Genomic DNA, 17,896 nt, shown 5'->3' on the forward strand with positions numbered 1-17,896 from the left:
TCATTTCCCTATTTTAAAAACGCAGCCTTACAGAGATAACAAAATACAGTGTAGTAAAATATAACAGAAAAAAGAAAGACAGACCATGTAGGCCATGGTGGGCGAAGATAAAAATCTTTAATTTCATTATTTTATCTTTGTTATTAAAAATAAGAATAAAGATGCACATTACAAATACACAACATAACATACAAATGAAATAACCAGTGCTTTATTTTTTCAGCCACAGTAGGTGGATATAACACCACCATTTAAATACAAAATTGAATAAACAAATGTAAAAAACAACAAAAAAAACACTACATAGACTTCACTGTATAAATTATAGATTGATTCATATTTAAGCTACTGAAGCTCTTCAGTGAAGAGCAGTGAGTGATTTTTTCTTTTCTTGTTTTATTAACACTAAGGACTAGCGGCAGGCAGCATGTTTATTATTTGGTTGCTGTTTCTTTAAGAGCTCATGCTGCACGGATAGACAAGCATCCGATTTTCTCCCAACTGTCTACTTTCACTTTAGACATAACACATAACCGACTGTGTTTATGTAAACTTTGTGCGTATTTGCCAATAAGACACGGAAGATAACTTGATTCAGTACTCACGCGCTTCGGGTGTTCACGCTCAGAACAGCACGCGAATGAAATGTTATGCAATGTTATATTATGCATTTACACATGCAAATTATCATCTTTCATGACTGTGCAGTGTCACAAGAGCGTAACTCTACGTTAACATGTGATGTGAATGTATGTCACGTTGTACAGTATGTTGGGACGGAGACACTAGAACTGCAAAAGATAGAATGCACTGTAGCACGAAACGAAACGCAAAGTGGACCAGGAGCTCATCGCTTTCACATATCACAAAGAAATCGGACCACAAACGAGGGTCCTTTTAGGGGGTCAGAGATCACTTGGTTTGTTCACCTATATACACGTATATAGTATATATTCTACATTCTCACCTAAAAAAATCTTAAAGGGATAGTTCACCCTAAAATGAGAATTCTGTCATTATTTACTCACCCTCATAACGTTCCAAACCCATAAGACCTTGATTTATTTTCGGGAACACAAATGAAGAGATTTTTGATGAAATCTGAGAGCTTTCTGACCCCTGCAATGTAATCACCACTTTCAAGGCCCAGAAAGGTAGTAAAGATATCCTTAAAATAGTCCATGTGACTTCAGTGGTTCAACCTTAATGTTATTGTCACAGTATACTGAGGAACGAAGACACAGAAATAGATTGACAATGTAGATTAGACACGTAGTGCAACTCCACGATACGAGAAGGCTCGAGGTCACTTCAGGAATACTGGATATATGCGAACCAGAACAGTCTTGAGCAAGCTTGATCACGAATAGACTTGGAATCTTCCCTGGATCCGTGAGGTAGCGAATAGAAGATCAGAGGATTCACAGATGAGAAGACCAGGGTGCTCAAGGGAAACCACCACACTGAAGCTGCTTAGGAGACACAGATAGGTCGTAAGTATAATACCGAAAACACTTGCGATAGGGCAATTCTAGGACCAGACAATGAAGGTTTGGAACGAGAGAGCCACAGGCATCAAATAGACGAGACCGGACGCCGGGTGTAGAATGACTGAGGCTTATAAGCAGCGTGCATCAGAGGTGAGTGGTGATGACATGCAGGTGGAAAGGATTAGAACTCCGGAGATGATGAGCGGGACCAGATGCGCTGAGTTGAGACTGATTGGGGTGTGTCGTTGTTGATTGAATCCATGACAGTTATGAAGCGACAAGAATACTTTTTGTGCACTATTTTAACGATGTCTTTACTATCTTTCTGGACATTGAAAGTGGCGATTACGTTGCAGTTTATGGGAGGGTCAGAAAGCTCTCAGATTTCATAAAAAAATATCTTAATTTGTGTTCCGAAGGTAAACTAAGGTCTTACAGGTTTGGAACGACATGAAGATAAGAAATGAATGACATAATTTAAAATAAAATAAATGGTGAACTAACTCTTTAAAACTACATTCTCTGACACAACAACAGTAGTACTTGTAAAATGATGGTATTTGATGGTATGAGAAATGCTGCAAGCGCGTGATACAATACAAACGGTGAAACGGTTCCTGTGGTGATAATGGTAGAATATCGCATGGCTGTAAAAGGCTCTCAGCCAATCAGAATCGAGAACAAGAACTAATTGTATAATATATAATAATGTCATATAATATCATATATAATATAATATAATATCATATACAATATAATTGAATACAATTAATACAATATAACAATTAATATACATGAATAAAGTGAATGTTGTAATTTATTGTTTTGTCTCAGGTGTTTGCAGTCAGTGGAAAATGCTGATCCTCAGTTTCATTTGGAGTACAGAGGACCTGTATCCATGAAAGGAAAAAAAGAGCCAATGAAAGTGTGGTTTCTCTCACGCAAGACCTAACAGACACACTGTGGGGCTGCAGCGATGCAATTTTTATTGTGTTCTCTGCTAATGTGTGTTCATTCATTTCTAAGATCTATGAAAAGGAACATACTGTACTTTGCTTTCTTCATCAAGATCATGTTATTCTCCCCCTCTCAGGGAGAAAGGCCAAATTAAGAATGTTCTTCAGTGACCCCTGCGTTTCAAGTGCCAATTATCTCTAATTCACAGAAAATGAAAAAAAAAAAAAAATCGGGGGGAAAGGGTATTATAGAGTAGAGGGTGACCAGCTGTACACATTTTACATAGAAATATGGAAACTACTGTCCATTTGATATTAATTAATGATACTACTTTGAGTGCCAACAATTGAATTGATTTAATACAGATTAATTAAATATACATCTGAATAAATACAACTGGAAAATGGAAAAAATACGCTATGCAACATGCAGACGTGCTCATCAAGTGTTTGTTTTCATCATTTTTATTTATAGGATGTGACAGTATTTAGATCACTACCAAGTCCAGGAATATTTTGTTATTTCATCACTGAGTAAAATAAGTTATTTTCTTTTGTCACTGTATTGAGTCCTGTATGTCTGTGTGATGATATTTAAAGTTAAGAGCACTTCAACATAGAAATATCTAAAACAAACTGTTTAAATTGTGCACTTTAATTAAGTACTAACTTGTAGATTTTCAGGATCAAAGCACATTTTGTTACTGTATCAATGTATTATATTGGAAATACTCAGTTTAACCATAATTCAATTCACAAGTCTGAATTTAGTTTTCTGTTTCTGAGGATAATGTGCATGCTGTAAATAATAAAAATGCCTGCACAGAATCATAATTACACTCGTACATTGCATCAGAGAATTTACCAAACATGTACATATAAAGCCGTTTTATGAATACAATTTAGAATACGCTACTGTTATATTGTTTTATTATGTGTTATTGCGTGAATGAATATATTCTTAACACATTTCAAAGTGAATATTTAGTGTTTAAAAATTGGATAGACTTTGAGAGTTTGTATTCATTGAATCTCACATATAGATTTATTTAAAGGAAACCTGCCCATGTCACAATGCTTTTATGTGCACCTCTACATATTTAAGTCTTGTATTAAAATATTGTTTAAAAGATTTGCTATTTGTTGTCTAATTTGTTTGTTTGTGTTGCATTGCTGCTAAGGTTTGTTTTCTGTTACAAAATTAAAAATTATTTATAAAGTTGTCCATTCTAATGCCCATAAACAATCATATATCTGTCTGGCTGCTTGGAAATCAAATAAAAATAAACAGTCAAATCTAAAATCTTACACTGTTGTTTTTTATAAAATCAGACAGACCCTCAGACTCTTTATACAGTTTCTTTATAAGTGGTGTTGTGTGAATAGAAACATCAACAAAAATATAAATGTCAGGAGTGTACAGATTAAATTATTCATATTATAAAGGCATTCATTTCATAAAAAAAAAAAAAGAAGCTTACTATGGATCATAATGTTGACTGCACAAACCTAAGCAAAACCTCTACTACTATATGAGCAGACTAATGTATTATCATCACCAGATGACAATGTTACCTTCAGGCAGCTAAAGCAATAGGCCTACTGTCACTTTGCCAAATTAGTCTCAGCTCAGTCTGTTAATATTAATGTAACTGTCTCCTTCTTGTGGTACAAACATGTAACTACTTTAAAAAAGAATGATTAGCTCTGAGTGAAAACTAATACAAAATACCAATTTAGCAAATTCTACTTCACCTTGAAATCTTCCTGATGGACTATGACCCTTATATTTTCAATAATTCCACTTCCATATATCAACTTTCATTTGTAGATTAGAGATTGTCTAGTTAATCATTATCTTCTCGAAATAAACTATGCCAGCAGTTACTCCTCTAGTAAAATGCATCAACATGCCAAGTGCAGTGAGACAACTGATTATGTCATAAAAAAGATTAAACCATCATAGAAACAGATTGTTTTGATTTGTGTCTGAACTCAGATTCAGTGAGAGGATTGTTGATACCCTAGTGATAGAGTGCAAATGCAAATTGCTAAATTATTTGATTACAGCAATCAAGCATGACTTTACAATCCTGATTAATAAACAACCTATTGTGTTTTATAGAAGAGTAATTGAGCAGGGAAAATGCAGATTAACAACCTAGAGTATATGAACCACAGAGGCTTCAATGGAGCATATGGTTTGTAAAGCCACATATTATACTGAAAAAAAGTGCATTTAAACTACCATTTAAAAGCTTGTTGTTAATAAGAGTTTTCTTTTTGTTTAAAGAAATTAATTTTTAACTTATTAATTAACTTATATTTAACAAGGATGCATTAAATTGATCAAGAGTGTATTTTAAATAAATACTGTTTTCAGCAAAGATTTCTGAATGATCACAATAAAAATAAACTGTACTGATATCTCACAATATTACTGTTTTTACTGTATTTTTGAAATGGAGCCTTGTAAAGCATAAGAGACTTCTGATTAAATAAGTCATATTTATTTTAACAAAATAAGATCACTATTTTTCAGATTCTGCAAGGTGTATGTAAACTTATAACCATAACTATATGGTTTTATTAGTCCTGTATGTTCACTTGAAGCCTCTATGGTTCAACATTATGGTTTAAGTTGCAGTAAAAGGTGCAGTTATGAAATTTTTGAACATCATTAATATCATGAAATATTTTTGAGTTTAGATCTTTTCTTGTGTTTGCTTTCAATAGGACGATACCAAAGGTCATGAAAAAGGACTATACAAAAGGTCTTCAAAGGTCTTATTTTATTGCACTGTTGAGAGATAAAGACTGAGGGAATGATAAAATAAACCATTACCAGAGATTATCATGTCTCAGGTCTTGATATCTCTTAATCTTGTCATTTAGTCTCCAGATAAAACTTCCACCCTACATGTTGCGTTAATTTTATATTTGGACAGGCCATGTACACTTTTTGGTTTACATTTTCATTATAAGTGAATATGCCACAGCTTTTCTCACAGTGGCTTTTTCCTTAGTATTTAAGACATTGTAAGCAATAACAGTGAAAAACTCTCAATGAACTGTTGAGTCATGTCATACATACTGTAGCTGCAAAATAATACATCGATAACCCCATTAGAATAGTTTCGCCTTTCACAGTTCTCAATTTAAAAGATGCAACAGATTCAGACAAAATTCATTGCTTAATGCACCACTCAGAGTTCCACAGAAGTTCTTGCCACATAAACCACAACTAGTGTAACAGACACTACAGTTTAAACAGCAAACAATTCAAACAAAAGGAGGACTTTGTGTGAGAACAACAGAGACACTAATGCCAGGTGAATATTTGACCATCAAATACAAGTGAGTACTTGTTCTCATGGAATGACTTGAAGCCTCCACTCTTTTTGCACAATCAATGATGAAGCAAGGCATGCTGTGATGTGTAATGTATAGCCTGGAGGGAGGGTGAATTTTATACTCTGTGAGCTTTACTCGGCCACATCAGCATGAAGATAATACTCAGATAAGACAGCGTGCCTTCACTCGCACAGGTATAAAAGACAGGCACGGGGTAAAGTTAGGCCACCGTCAGGATCACAGCAGTCTGTCATCATGGCCTTCAATGGGACCTGGAAAGTTGACCGCAATGAGAACTACGAGAAGTTCATGGAAGAAATGGGTGAGTGGACAGACAAATTAAGCATCGCCTGAATATTGTTGGTTTCAAGATCAAATGCTGAAATATTCTTTCTAAAGATGTTGAGTGATTCAGCGAGTCATTATTTATAAGGTGTTTGTGCATGTGTACTGCATATCTTCAACAGGCATCAACATGGTGAAAAGGAAACTAGCTTCTCATGACAACCTGAAGATCACCGTGGAGCAGACCGGAGATAAGTTCAATTTGAAGGAAGTCAGCACTTTCCGCACAGTGGAAATTGACTTTACTCTGGGTGTCACTTTTAACTATTCCATGGCAGACGGCACTGAGCTCACAGTAAGTACAACGATTTCAAATTTCAGAGGCATTTTCAGTCTTTACAACCTTAAAAATAAAGGCTCTGTATTGGCATCTATGGTTCCATTAAGAACCTTTAACCCATAGCGAACCCAAGGGCAAAGGTTCAGAGAAAAATACGTAACTTTCATAACACCCTCTATTCAAGCCTCCTGAACAAACCATCACTAACAGGTCAACGAGGCATTGTCACACTGCTGAGTTCAAAATGAGTCTGACTTTTTGACATTCTGATTGCAGGGATCCTGGGTCATGGAGGGTGACACGCTCAAAGGGACTTTCACACGCAAGGACAATGGAAAGATGCTAATAACAACCAGGAAGATTATCGGTGATGAACTTGTACAGGTGAGCTGTTGTTCCTTATGGATTATGACAAATCCTCAAATAAAAATTTGGATTAAATGCTTTAAACTTGTGTTCTCACTTTTTGATTTTTTGTTCCTTGCAGTGTTATTGCTATGAAGGTGTCGAGGCCAAGAGGATTTTCAAGAGGGGTTAAAATGCCATTAGCATTCCAACATTTAGTTGGACGATATGAAACCAAGTGTTGTAAGCATTCAACCTAATAAGGGTTTTAACAAAATTGGCAGCCCTAAAGTTTACAAAGCATGTATGTAAATCATGTGTCATTTGCACTATGAGTTTTGATATTTATGGTAATAAAGCCCTTATTACGTCCTTGTGTGAACAGTTTTAATTATATGCTGCATGTGTTGTGACTCGTGTTGAATAAAATTATTTCTAATAGAAATACATTGTGATACATTGTTTTAAAAAGGAAAACATTTAGATAATAATCATACAAAGATGCAAATAAATTGTATCAGTGATTGAACATTTGAAGTTTATTAAACAAAAAATAAAAATAACTGCATAATCTCCAAAAATATATAGGGGATATAATTTTACATTATTCATTTATTTTGAATTATGTCAATATTTTGCATGAAAAAAAAAAAGGCACTCCACAAACAACCTCTAGGGAGTATGTACAAAGGTCCATTTGCAATGAAATTAAAGTCAAAGACACAATCGCTATCTCTGTCTTTAAGACTTATTTTATACACATATACCGTTCAAAAGTTGTAGATTGGTACGATTTTTAAATGTTTTTAACAAGTTTCTTCTGCTCACCAAGGCTGGATTTATTTGATCCAAAAATACAGCAAAAAAAGTAATATTGTGAAATATGTTTACAATTTAAAATAATAGTTTTCTATTTGAATATATTTTAAAATGTAATTTATCCCTGTGATGGCAAAGCTGAATTTTCAGCATCATTACTCTAGTCTTCAGTGTCTCATGATCTTTCAGAAATCATTCTAATATGCTTATTTGCTGCTCAAGAAATTATTATTCTCAATGTTGAAAATGTTTTTTCAGGATTATTTTATGAATATAAAGTTGACAAGAACAGCATTTATCTGAAATAGAAAATTTGTAACATTATAAATGTCTTTACCGTCACTTTTCTGATCAATTTAATGCATCTTTGCTGAATAAAAAGTAATGTTTTTACATTTCTTTTAGAAAAAAAAAAATCTTACTGAGTCTGACCCCAAACTTTGTTGAATGGTGTATAATGTCACAAAAGTTTCTCACTCACTGGAGTTATGATGCCGGAAATTAAGCTTTAACATCACAGGAATAAATTGCATTTTAAAATATATTCAAATAGAAATTAGTAATTTTAAATTGTAAAAGTATTTCAAAATATTACTGATTTTGCTATATTTTGGATCAAATAAATGCAGCCTTGGTGAGCAGAAGAGATTTCTTTTAACATTTTTTTTTTTTTTTTTTTAAATCTTACCGATCTAAAACTTTTGAATGGTAGTACTGTATTATCGGTCACAATTCAGTAAAAGATAATCAATAAATTTGATATTCAGCATAAAATGGTCATTCCTGTTCACAAGCAAATACTGATTTAAGCCAAAGTGCATACTGCCCTCTTGTGGATGGCTGTTGTGGATATCATAAGATACTCGAACTTCACAATTTACAGGAAGAGTGTACAAAAGGACAAATCTCTCCTACGCTTCCTTCAGTTTCAAATACGTTTTAATTACAAGTACAAAAACAATCCATATGTTTAACTTCTTTGGCAATTCTCTTGCATTACTTCTCACTGGGTCACCAGGACCTAATAACAAAGAAGATTTATTATTATTGCATTGTTTTTAAATACATAAAGTACTAGTCAAATATCTGGAAACATCAATTCATTCTCTTTTATTATTGTAGTTTTATAATTACTTAATATTGCAACTAGACTATTCAGTGTTAGTAATGGTAATAGTCAATCAATGGCTGAATAGGCAATAGAACATTCTTTTTTTTTTGGTATTATTAATAAAGTATTATAGTATTTATTCATATTTTTAATTAGCTTTTAAATTTTCAGTTTCCATTTAAATTTTTGTTCAAATATTTACAATTATATTTTTTGTTTTTATTTATTTATTTCCCTTTTAGTCATTTTAGTACTTACAATTATTTTATTTCATTTATTTGTTTAGGTAACATTTTAAGTTTTTTTTACCTAATGCATAATAATTTCATTTCATTATGAACAAACTATGGTAACAAATTAATCTGCCAGTATCTTTAACCTTTAAGATTAAAGGTGATCTTTTTAACCTTTATGAGTATTTAAAACTTTTTTTCTTTTGAGGTCACAAAACTGACACATTAAGTAATCCGAATTGTTTAATTGTTTTTAGTTTTATGAACTTGTTTCTTTTAATTTAGAAACTTAAATTTAACTGAAACTGGGCTGAAATTCCTATTTCCTATGGCATGATTTGCCATGACATTCAAAAGGGAGAGTAAATGGTAAAATTAAGTGTTATATCATTTTTTTGTGTGTGCAAGATTAATGTTAAGTGCAGATTTAGTAGGGTTTAATGTTTTGCTATGCTAATATAGAAGAGTTTGTTATGTGGGGTTCTTTGGGGGGTTTACCATCATGGTGACAAGTGGAGCATGAGCTTGGTTTGAGAATAGGTATGTTAAATGTTATATTTTGCTGTACTCATTCAGCAATTGCTAAGCTATACTAATGATATAAAAGTATTGTGTTACCATTAAACAAGTTAGCATTTACTGAATTAGCTATTTACAGCTAGCCATGTTTCCACTACTACAAATATTTAAGATTGCGATTACATGATACTTTTAAGTTAAATGTATGAATTAGCATACTCAAATATTTCAAGTTAAGAGCAATTCAAATGTATGAGTACAAAATAAAAATGCAGTAAAGTAGAGAATAATTATTTAGAACAGCCATTATGATTAAATAAATCATTTACTTTATAAAGAAGCATTTGTCAGCATCAGTTATATCATGAATTAGAACTGAACAGTTGTTTATAAATATGTTATTGGTCATTGTTCATTCATGATAGATTAATGTTATTTTTTGTATTGCACGTTGTTAGTTTGTTTTATCTATTGCATTCACTAATAAACAATTATCTTATGGTTCAACTTTAGTAGTTTATTGTTAAGTCTTAAGAGTTAATAAGTACATTTCTTAATAATATTGCACATTTTTGTAGCATTGTACTTAAAGTTTAAAACAATATCTGAAGGTTTGGCGAGAACTTACCATAACTTTCACAAATATCCATGTTCATCTAGCCCTTTTGAAGTGACAGGGTGCCATTTAGCAGTGGGCTTATTGATGCTATTGCCTGAAAAGGACAACTTAGTTTATTTAAGCTAGTAACTACAGTTAGTAAGTAACTAAGTACATGCACTACCATTCAAAGGTTTGGGGTCAGTAAGATTATTATTAATTTTTTTTTAAGAAACACTTTTATTCAGCAAGGATACTTTAAATTGCTCAACAGTAACAGTAAAGACATTCATAATGTTACAAAAGATTGCATCACGGTTTTCCACAAATATTAAGCAGCACAACTGTTTTTAACCTCGATATTAATAATAAATGTTACTTGAGCACCAAATCAGCATATTAGAGTAATTTCTGAAGGATCATGTGACACTGAAGACTGGAGTAATGATGCTGAAAAATCAGCTTTGAATTTTGCATTACAGGAATAAATGTAAATTTAATTCAATTTAAAAGATAAATAAATAACAGAAAACAGTTATTTGAAACCGAAATAATTTTTCACAATTTTACTGTGTATACTGTTTTTTGGTCAAATAAATTAGCCATGACAAGCAAAAACATAAAAAATCTTATCAACCCCAAACCGGTTTAACAAACTTGTTAAATATAGCAATATATCAATGAATGAATGAACAGCTCAGCTGAGCTCTAACATACCGGAGTCAGACTTATTTTTGGCACGTTCAGATTGGTTCTCTATGCGGCTTGACTGTCCCGTGTCTCTCCCGTCCTTAACAGCTCCTCTCGGCTCAGGCATGGAAAGGAGCAACGGCCTCTGGTGGTGATACTTTAGTCTGTAGTTGTCTGTCATACAATTATCCACAGAGAAATAAGTGGTCAGTGCTACTCCAGATCCTGGAGACACTGAGGCAGATGGCTTATCCCATCCACAAGATCTTTCCTCAGGCTGGCTGGACACCTGCTCCCCTCTTTCCTGGTCAGAACACGATTTTGAGCTCAGATCTGATGAGCTTGGGCATGTGCCATTGATTTCCATTCTCTTGTGTACTGCGGTGGTGTGCAACGATGAAACGCCACGGTCGGATGCTCTGGAAGCTGTCTGTGATGGCTCCTGTAAAATTCTGGGACGGAAGGGTGGAGTCTTTATCTCAATCGGTCGCTGTGCGTGTTTGGAATGAGTTGGCATTGATGGAGCTATTGCTGACTCTTCCCTCGGCTGCAAAGGGTAAATGGTGCGATTAGGACCCGGTGATTCGTGTGGAGCAACTTCACTGGTGCTAGAACGATAAGCACTGTCTTCCTGCTCTGAAAGAGGGTTAGTGAGTTCATCAGAACTGTTACACTCTGAACTGCTGATCTTGCCCAGGCGGCGTAGAAGGGGGCTTTCTGGGCTGTGGTGCCATCGCATGGAAACTTCCTGTTGCTCTGCTTGAAGGTCGCCGGCCGATGGGTCTTTCTCTGCGTAGCCCCCTTTCCTGGCACCACAGGATGAGTATCTAAGCTTCCTTCTGTGAAACATGAACACTCTTATTTAGATGTCACCTTATTATATCATATTTACATAATACAGTATGTTAAGAAAATATCTGAAATGTCTCATTTAAACTAACAAAATGAACAAACAATAACAAAAAAACACAGAAATGGACTGTTACACAATTGCCCTATGTACTTTGATTGTAAAGGAGTCAAAGTGTCCATGATTAAGAGGCGGATGAGTCTTGTGAAAATCTAGTTTAAAACAAACGTGCCAATTTTTTGTAAATGTACTGTTTATAGATGTTGATTTTATGTGGTTTCGAAAAATTTAAAACATGTTTGAGAAGTTTGCATTTAATGACTCAAATATCACAAATGTCATGTGGTATAACTTGTGTGAGTAATTACAGTACATTATTTTAATGAGGCTTTTTTCTTCATTAGTATATCAACACATTTACATCACCCTCACATTTTTATTTTATGGCCTTTAAAAAATGCATTTTAATTAATAAATTAAAAACATAAGAATGTATTCAAGTCATAGTACAAATTGCATTTTAATGCATTTCTTTAAAAAAGGTTAAAACAAAAATAGAGGCATGTCATTGACCTATGTGCAAATGTCAATGCATTATTTGTAGGCTTAAAAACAAGTTAGTATCAACTGGATTTTTAATTTGCATTTAACCTTTCTTTGAGGGTTTATATTCTTATATTTGTCTTTTTATTATTGTGATCAAACTGTGATTCAAATATCACCATAAAATGCTTTTATAAATGTGAACTGTATATTGCAACATATTTGCAGTGTAAAGGCAAAGCCTGCAAATACCTTGAACTTGGGCTGCCTTTCATGAGATGTTCTGAGTTCTTTCCCTGAATTTTAACCAAATGTTTACCTGAGGAAACAAAATGCAAACCAATAATTTATTTTATAAAACATAGAACAACAGGCAATGAAGCCTAAAAAGGTGGATTTTTGAAACTCTGCCATTGGTGTGTAGCGACAAAGGAACAGAACTGCCAAAATCCCCCTATCTGGATCACAGTGGGCACAGACACACTCACTAGGACACATCCTACTCACTTATTTATAAATAGACTATTCATCTCTTTCCTGCCAACCTGCTGAGTTCCATGTGAGGATAAAGCCACAGGATACAACATGTGCTCTAAGTCTAAGATTTAGGCATTAGTTATAGAAAACATTTTACAACTGAGGATATTTTTTTATTTTCACTTTCTCTGTACTCCTGTTTTTGTCTTTTTACTGAATGTGTGCTGTCCTACTGGCACATAAGCTTCAGGTTTTTTTTTTTTTGTGTGTGTTTTTTTACTTTACTAAGAATGGGATTTAAAATTCCATGACCTCTGGGAAACCAAGATTCGGAAATAGTACATGCAGATTTTAAAGACAGAGATATCAAGGGGCTGCTTTTGTGACTGCCACACAAGACTGATCGACAATGGTGCAACTAAGGCATTATAAAGAATTCGATGTATCTCTCTCCCTCTCTCTCTCTCTTCCTTCTACATCCCCATTTTCCAACCTAATATAACACTCTTTAATGGTACGATGCGTTTTAAATTTTAAGCTGCTTCTGTCTGTTTTTGCTCTCATAGAAGGAGGGAGAGAGATTTTCTCAGTTTTGGCATGCTACCATGTGCTATGATGGAATTAGAGAGAATTACAGTTGCGCAAAATCATAAAGTATTCAAAAACATGACAAAACCGTAGATGAGTCAGTTTTTTGGAATGACTCCAAATGCCAATCTATCTTTTGGGGTTTGATGGAGCTTACTTTCATTTGTAGATCAAACTAAAACATTTGTAGATCCTTTTGAGCACATGCTACTTTACAGGGTGCCAATTGTGACCTGAAATGCTCATTCTGTGAATGAAATATGTATTTAGTCCACGAAAGGGGATTAAAAAGGATGTTCTCCACAGAAGAAGTGTGCCGATTCATGAAATGTAATGTAGATAGTTCCCCTTCAGTCAGTCACGTTCAACGTCACAATCAGAACGAACCGATGAATTGGGATTTCGCCTGAGCGCCCATTAGCCTTCGTGTGTAAACTAAACAAGCTAAGGGTGGCCCACTCCGTCCAGGCCCCTGCCAAACCAGGTGGTAAGCGTCAGAGCAAGTAGCCCCGAGACGGGCGACCAAGAAATGGAGGGAGAAGCTCTTCGGGAGATGGTGACCGCATCACTCCTCCCCGGAGAAAGGCCGGATGGAGAGTTTTGTTTCTGTTCCGCCACTAGCCCCACAGTCAGCGGTACCCAATTTTGAAATAAAATAACAGTGTCCTCTAACTCTGGGTCCCAAGAGGTTGGCGGTGCGCGACGCTATGCCTTGCCACCTCTTCTATCGCCAGTGGGCAAGCAGCGTCTCCTCACGCACCCTCTGCCTAACCATTGAACCAAGTAAGTGTTGCACCACGCACTCAGACCCCACTTTGGGATGCTATGCCTTCCAAGTTGGGGCCCTGCGTTCCACCTCACTGCCCCACATCGGGTAAGTCTATGGTTCCTCTGACCCCCCACTCCTCTAACACACCGCAAGCTGTGGAGCTTCCGGCTGAGTGTGCTGTTCCTTCCCATGGGGGCCAGTCGTCTCATTCGGGGCTCCGCCGGATGATCCGATGTCGATCACTGCATCGGAGGGTGAGCTTGAGTCCTCCGGGGATGAAGACTCGGCTGCGTTGTCCTCTTTGGGGAGAGTAGCGTTACCCAAGCCTGACCCACAGCTGACGACTATGCTTTCCCGGGCCGCCGAGAGAGTCTGGTTCGTGTGGAGGCCTCCGCCGTGTCCCAAACCCTCCAGGTTGGACGATTTGTTTCTCGGGGCGGCTCGTGCTGGTTACCAGTGCTCCGCCCTGGTACTTCTTTCCGGAAGTGCATGAAGAGGTTACTAGATCGTGGACGGCACCTTGTTGAGAGCTCACTCTACCAGAAGTGTTGCTTCTTCCTGGGCATTGGCGCAGGCGCCTCGCTAACAGATATATGTTCAGCTGCGGGCTGGGCAACACCCAACACATTTGCTATATTATAGCTTTTGTGTAGTGCCGGTATCTTTCCGTGAGCTCACTTCAAATAGCCAGTAACACTGGAGATCCCGCTCAGTGTCTCGCGTGCTGCATCATTCCACTCCTAAAGACCGGATAAGTGAGCTATCCTGCTCCAGTAGAGTTCCCCAGTTGAGTTCCTCCAACACCACCATTGGCAGTCAGACAAGGCGGAGTGTCCGACGCCAGGCCTAACACTTGTAAGTATGCCCAGTGGTTGACCCCTGTGCTAGGCTAGGTGCCCATATATTGTGATCCCTACGGTGAATTCTTCCACGGTACAGCTTCCCTGATGGCGAGCCCATGTCTTTCCCTTGGCAGAGTCCCTGCCGATGTTGACTCCCCCCTAACTAGGCCGAAACTACCTCAAAGACATTCCATATGTTACACTTCCCTAATGGTCAGTCCATATGTGTAATTTTCACATGATACCTCCCTACGGGTAGGATGTGGATTCCGAGGATCATTTTCCAAAACGTGACGGGGGGGGGGGGGGGGGGGGGGGGGGGGCGGGGTGGCGGGGCTTTGCAAGTGTTATCCAATAGTCTCACTAAGTCATACGGAACAGCAGTGATTGACCCTCTCGGCATAAGCCCCGTCTCATCTTCCACCCCAGAAGGTGCAGGGGGATTAAAAGGCTTATGCAGGGCACTGAAAGGGGCAGCAATAGTGACTCTTTGTTATGGATCCTAATTCGTCTGTACGTTCTGACTTTTTGGTTACATATGTAACCCTCGTTCCCTGAGGGAGGGAACAGAGACGTCAAACCGCTGAACGGCCGGGTCACCGGCTCAGCGAAAAAACTTGAATGTGCATTGCATCTTATTCCGTATTTATACCCACGCTGAGGGGCAAAGCGCGAGATGCAAATCTCGCAGGCCAATGTCCATTGTTTCATTTAGTTTACACTCGAAGGTAATTGGGCTCTCAGGCGAGATCCCAATTTGTCCGACGTGACATCTCCATTCCCTCCCTCAGGGAATGAGGGTTACATATGTAACTGAGACGGGAAGGGAACGAGACACTGCATCAATGATGCTTTGGGAACGCCTCTGCGTGATTGCGTCTGAAGCACGTGTGTCATCTAGTCCAATGGCGAGACGGAAAGTCACGGGCGGGTGACGTCACGACCCGGAAAGCATAAAAGCACATCCAAAATGACCGGTGTTAGCTTCAATTATTTGAAGCAAGTCAATCACAGGGACGAAGAAAGTATGGCAAGGTGACGCAGCATATCGATCCCTTCACAGGGAACTATGGTTACATATGTAACCTGAGACGCGCTGCATCAATGCCGCTTTGGGAACGATAATGCCCAAATGCCATGCTTACAAGTGTCTGTCCCTGTATATACTGAGAGCGTTACTAGGACATAAGCACCTGTGAACCTGGGGAAGCACCCAGGTCCAGGTTGCAGAACCTTATGAATGTGAGTGGAGAGGACCAGCCCGCCGCATCACAAAGGTCTTGAAGGGAGACACCCAAAATTATACTCCTAGTCGAATGAGCTCTGACAGTTAAAGGCGAATGGTGACCAGAAACCTCATAAGCAAGATGAATAGCCTCAACTATCCATCTGCTAACTGTCTGTTCTGTTAAGACATGCTGCTGCTGTACAATATAATATACATGAATTACCCATAGCAGATCTATACAGGTGGAGCTGGGGAAGGTGGAGGGTTTCTGAAAACATGCTGCACAGAAAATGCTAACTAAATATTTAAAGGTTGAGCACGAAAGCTAATTGGCTACTGATAAAGGAACCAATCAGCTGTGCCCTATAGAGAATGATGTGATTGCAAGCAGATTAAGTTAAGGACCTATTTAGCCTGCGCCATCTAGAGTTTCATGACAGAACTTTGTATTTAACCCTCTGGGGTCGGCAAACGCGCCAGCTCGCTTTGCTCGATTTTTTTCACATAGCAGCAAAATATACTTAAAATACTCCATCATTTTTGGTCATACAGACTTAATAAATAAGAAAAAGTGAACTGTTGAATGTCTTTTTTATGCGTCTACTTAAAATTGAAACAAAACCTTGTGCTTTTGTAAAATAAAGAAAATAAGCAGGGTGTGCTTTCGGTCTCTCCGTCTCCGTGAACTTTTTTTTGGAGCACGTCTCTAAACTTAAACAAAACTCAGCAAATACTATTCACCCAGGCATGAGCTATATATATTTATAATCATTTAAGTGTGTACTTTTAAAAGGTCTGATTCATAACAAAAACAAATGTTCTCTCTCTTTTGATATAGATTACATAAACAGATGTCAGTCGTTCTCATATCAGCTCATTATCTTTTAATTTGATCACGCCCATGGACAGCGCACGCTATTCAAACGCAAATGATCTGAGGCGATACATGCAAATGTGTCAACACCCATATATCAACTCGATAAAACACAATAAGTTTAATCATATTACAGTACTTTACATCATCTTGCGAGACTGTGAGGAATAATGCTGGGATACATCCGAAGTGCTGGTTTAAATTCATTTCGAGGAGCAACAACGGATCAAGTTGATGTAGTAAGTTTTTTATTAAGTGCTTTGTTGTAATCGCGATATGGAATAGCCTATGTAAACCGCAAAAATAGTGTTTAAATATGAATCACTTTCTGTGTGTGAATGAACAGCTTTTACCAAACTATATTGCTATACTGAGATGAGTAAAAATCGACTGAAATATGTTGAAACAAAATGTTTTTGTATAAGCAACTTAAACTGCAAATTAACATTTATATGCCCTAATATATCATAAAAACAACACGATCTCATGAAAGCGCGTATCTATAGCACGAATTTAATTTCTCGTACCACTCTACGCCAAAAATAGTTTTTGCGTGCAAATGATATGCATTGTAAACCCCTTAGGTAGGATTAGGTGTGTGGAGTGCTTGTTTATTACACGCCATAATGTGCGTATCATATGCACGCGTAAACTGCGTATGCACGCAAAAACTATTTTTGGTACGAGAAATTAAATGTGCTATAGGCCTAGATACGCACTTTTATGAGATCGCAACGATATACCTATGTTACAGACGAAATATGAAAGACAACATTTTGTTGACTAGTTGTTATAAACTTTTTACTGGCAAGTAGACTACTGCCACATCAAATAAGCTTTTGTTTTTAGAGTTATTATAGTCTTTGTTCCAATGTAGGCTTTATTTAAATTAATGAATCCTTGAAAAACGTATGATAAAATGTATACTTTAGTTTTTACAAAGAAAGATTACACTTGAAATATTGTTACAATTTTAATTGTTGTT

General features: G+C 36.7%; 3 protein-coding genes across 4 annotated transcripts in view; 2 read left to right on the forward strand and 1 right to left on the reverse strand.

The window, feature by feature from the left end:
- gucy1b1 (guanylate cyclase 1 soluble subunit beta 1) overlaps positions 1-3,578 on the forward strand; it is a 90,885-nt gene extending 87,307 nt beyond the window's left edge. Inside the window, exon 13 of the mRNA XM_056265115.1 lies at positions 2,325-3,578. Within this exon, the coding sequence (XP_056121090.1) occupies positions 2,325-2,442 (118 nt within the window). The 3' untranslated portion in view covers positions 2,443-3,578. The remainder of the gene's footprint in view (positions 1-2,324) is intronic.
- A 2,435-nt stretch (positions 3,579-6,013) lies between these two features.
- On the forward strand, positions 6,014-7,142 carry fabp2 (fatty acid binding protein 2, intestinal). The gene is made up of 4 exons (XM_056265121.1): positions 6,014-6,122; positions 6,268-6,440; positions 6,702-6,809; positions 6,913-7,142. Exons 1-4 carry the CDS (start codon positions 6,056-6,058, stop codon positions 6,961-6,963), a joined length of 399 nt encoding a protein of 132 aa, XP_056121096.1. The 5' UTR covers positions 6,014-6,055; the 3' UTR covers positions 6,964-7,142.
- A 1,122-nt stretch (positions 7,143-8,264) lies between these two features.
- usp53b (ubiquitin specific peptidase 53b) overlaps positions 8,265-17,896 on the reverse strand; it is a 40,796-nt gene continuing 31,164 nt past the window's right edge. For both annotated transcript variants that reach the window (XM_056265112.1, XM_056265111.1), the window contains exons 14-17: positions 12,386-12,452; positions 10,768-11,579; positions 10,081-10,165; positions 8,265-8,610 (exon numbers count right to left, since the gene is read on the reverse strand). In XM_056265112.1, coding sequence (XP_056121087.1) covers positions 10,089-10,165; positions 10,768-11,579; positions 12,386-12,452 — 956 coding nt within the window. In that variant the 3' untranslated portion in view covers positions 8,265-8,610; positions 10,081-10,088. The remainder of the gene's footprint in view (positions 8,611-10,080; positions 10,166-10,767; positions 11,580-12,385; positions 12,453-17,896) is intronic.

Source organism: Rhinichthys klamathensis, unplaced genomic scaffold (assembly GCF_029890125.1).
Source record: "Rhinichthys klamathensis goyatoka isolate OS25496 unplaced genomic scaffold, OSU_Roscu_1.1 h1tg000229l_1, whole genome shotgun sequence".
Lineage (NCBI taxonomy): Eukaryota > Metazoa > Chordata > Actinopteri > Cypriniformes > Leuciscidae > Rhinichthys > Rhinichthys klamathensis.